The sequence below is a fragment of the Aspergillus costaricaensis genome (genome assembly GCF_003184835.1).
Source record: "Aspergillus costaricaensis CBS 115574 unplaced genomic scaffold BO79scaffold_35, whole genome shotgun sequence".
NCBI lineage: Eukaryota > Fungi > Ascomycota > Eurotiomycetes > Eurotiales > Aspergillaceae > Aspergillus > Aspergillus costaricensis.
This window is the reverse complement of record NW_020291835.1, coordinates 199,466-201,733: the sequence shown is the minus strand read 5'-3', so window position 1 is coordinate 201,733 and position 2,268 is coordinate 199,466. Positions and strand designations below refer to the sequence as shown.

Genomic DNA, 2,268 nt, shown 5'->3' with positions numbered 1-2,268 from the left:
TTTGGCTGTTGATTGTGGTGTGTAAAAAATGTCCCAGGGAAGATGGCATTCTTCAGCAATGGCCACTGCGGCCAAGGGTAGGTATGTTGAAGGGGAAAATAAAAAGAAAAAAAAGAGAAAAGACCTCTTGGCCAGTGTGGGACCATATTTAGCTATTCTTCAGCTGCAATGGATGCTCGGGGATATAATTCATTGGCGCCTACAAGGTGAAAAGTTTCCTATCGGGCTATTGTGGTAGACTGAGAGCATAATTGCTTCTTTCATTCAGATCAATGCAGCGGGCGCTAAACTCCGACTGCCGCATATGGGCAAACATATCCACGCCCTGAACTTGTGGATACCATGCCATGAGTCTGACCTCAATACCAGGTAAATCAGGAAATTGCTTGGATGCAATGAGAGATGAAATAATCGAAGTCGCTAGTTATCCGATGTGGTCTTGTGTGCCATCTATTCTTCAATGCAGGCAATGGGACATCCATATAGTATTATATATATCAGGTAAATCACAGCATCATCAGCTGCAGATTGTCTCCGGACTGCATTTGGTGTATCGGACAAATAGTGGGTGCAGACGTTCCTGAGCTTATCCAATCACCTGAAGTCATTAGGCCCTGGCATTGGCATTGCGAATCATGCATACCCAGTGGACTCGAGGACGCGGGCAATTCGACTGCGCTGCCGCCAGGTGGCGACGACTGGGATGTTGGAAGGGGTGCTGGAAGACCCGGCGGATGATTATTAGGTGAAAGTACAATAATCGCCTTGGGACGTGATGAGCCAGAATTTATGGCTTGCATAATATGAGGAAGGGACGCCTCTGAGGAGCAGTCAGTATCGGATCATTCCAATTATACTTCAGCGACGATTTCCGCGTACCTGTTGCTATGTAATAGAAGGAGGATCCTGGGTACTGAGCTGTATTATTCCACTGTTCAGTAAGAGGAAGGTTAGAGTCCAACGAAGGATAAATATTGTTCATGTTCTGTAGTTCAGGAGTGATAGGATTCGATCGAGGATAGTAGACACTGTTCCTCAGGGCGGATGAGGGGGAGGTGGCATCGAGGTCATTCGGAGTATCGTATACAGAGGGGAAGGATGGCTGAGAAGATAGGACGGGTATCGAGCCCAGAGCGCTATTGCAGGATGAACAGACGACTCTTGATTGTGGGAAGTACGTGGAGCCCAAAGCTGACGAGGCATCCTGAATGGGAGATGTGGGATGTCCATCAGTGTCGAATATTGGCGGCATTCGATCGACAGGCGACGGCGTAAGTGTGCTGGGATGGTCCCAACCGTTTAAGCTGGCTGCTGCTCGCAACTCACTGGCAATAACGCGTTCTTGGAGCTTGGCAATGCGATCTCGAATCTTGCGCCCTGCTAACTATTAACTGACTTCTGTTTAAATCTATCATAAGTGGAAATCACTCACGATGATTTCGTTGTGAGAGCCGATTCTGTAATCTTCTCCTCTCGATTGGGTCCTGCTTCTGCCCTGGGGCATCATTGGAATTTCTGTCTTCTTTTGACGGTGGCCGCATCTTCGTGGACATTATGTGAGCCGTGCTGATTGTGTGTCGGAATCGTCAATAGGGCCCGATGTATTAGTATGAGGTTTATGTCACGTTGATGATGGGAAATATCATAAAAAATATAGACTTCGCGCCCCAAGTCCTGGGAAAAGCGTCTCTGGTAGCGCAGCTCGGAAATAGTGTGTATCTAAAAGTGTCGTTAAGCGTGTGCCGCTCTCCTGGTAATATGGAATATTGCTACCTTCGCTTACAGAAAATCTTACACGTATTCAGTTCAGCGTGTAGGCTCAATAGGTCTGGCGCTCGGAGCTTGCAGAGCATTCATATGTCGGTTTTGATTGGTTATGTCATCCGGATTTACGAGGTTTCGCAATGAGTGCAACATAATCCCGGGCAAGGCCAAGGAAAGAGGAGGCGCCGAAGGAAGTATTTGAATCCCCACCGCAGCAGGTTACTCGGCAACTTCACTATGTCCGTCGGTCTATGCTTCTCAAGCGTCTGGGTTGGACTGGCCTACTTCCCATCCGGCTTGCTGGTACTTGGCCCGTGGTCAAGAAAACCACGTTCCGCTACCAAGTCTGCAGCCTTGATCCATGTCCCACATCCTTCTTTGGTAGTAGATGTGCCCGGGAAGCAATAAACCATGACTTTAAGGCGCGAGCAAGGCTTTTTGTGGCGCTGCTGATCATCGGGGTTAGGTCAAACAATGATCAATAAAAGGCTCTTATCCAACATG

General features: G+C 48.1%; 1 protein-coding gene across 1 annotated transcript; it reads right to left on the bottom strand.

Annotated features, from left to right (window-relative positions):
* Positions 1 to 517: 517 nt before the first annotated feature.
* Positions 518 to 1,553, bottom strand: xanC (transcription factor xanC; the record flags this gene model as incomplete). The annotated part of the gene is made up of 4 exons (XM_025678847.1): positions 518 to 585; positions 644 to 820; positions 880 to 1,377; positions 1,433 to 1,553. The coding sequence occupies 4 exons, from the start codon at positions 1,551 to 1,553 to the stop codon at positions 518 to 520; spliced, it is 864 nt and encodes a 287-aa protein (XP_025535833.1).
* Positions 1,554 to 2,268: the final 715 nt, after the last annotated feature.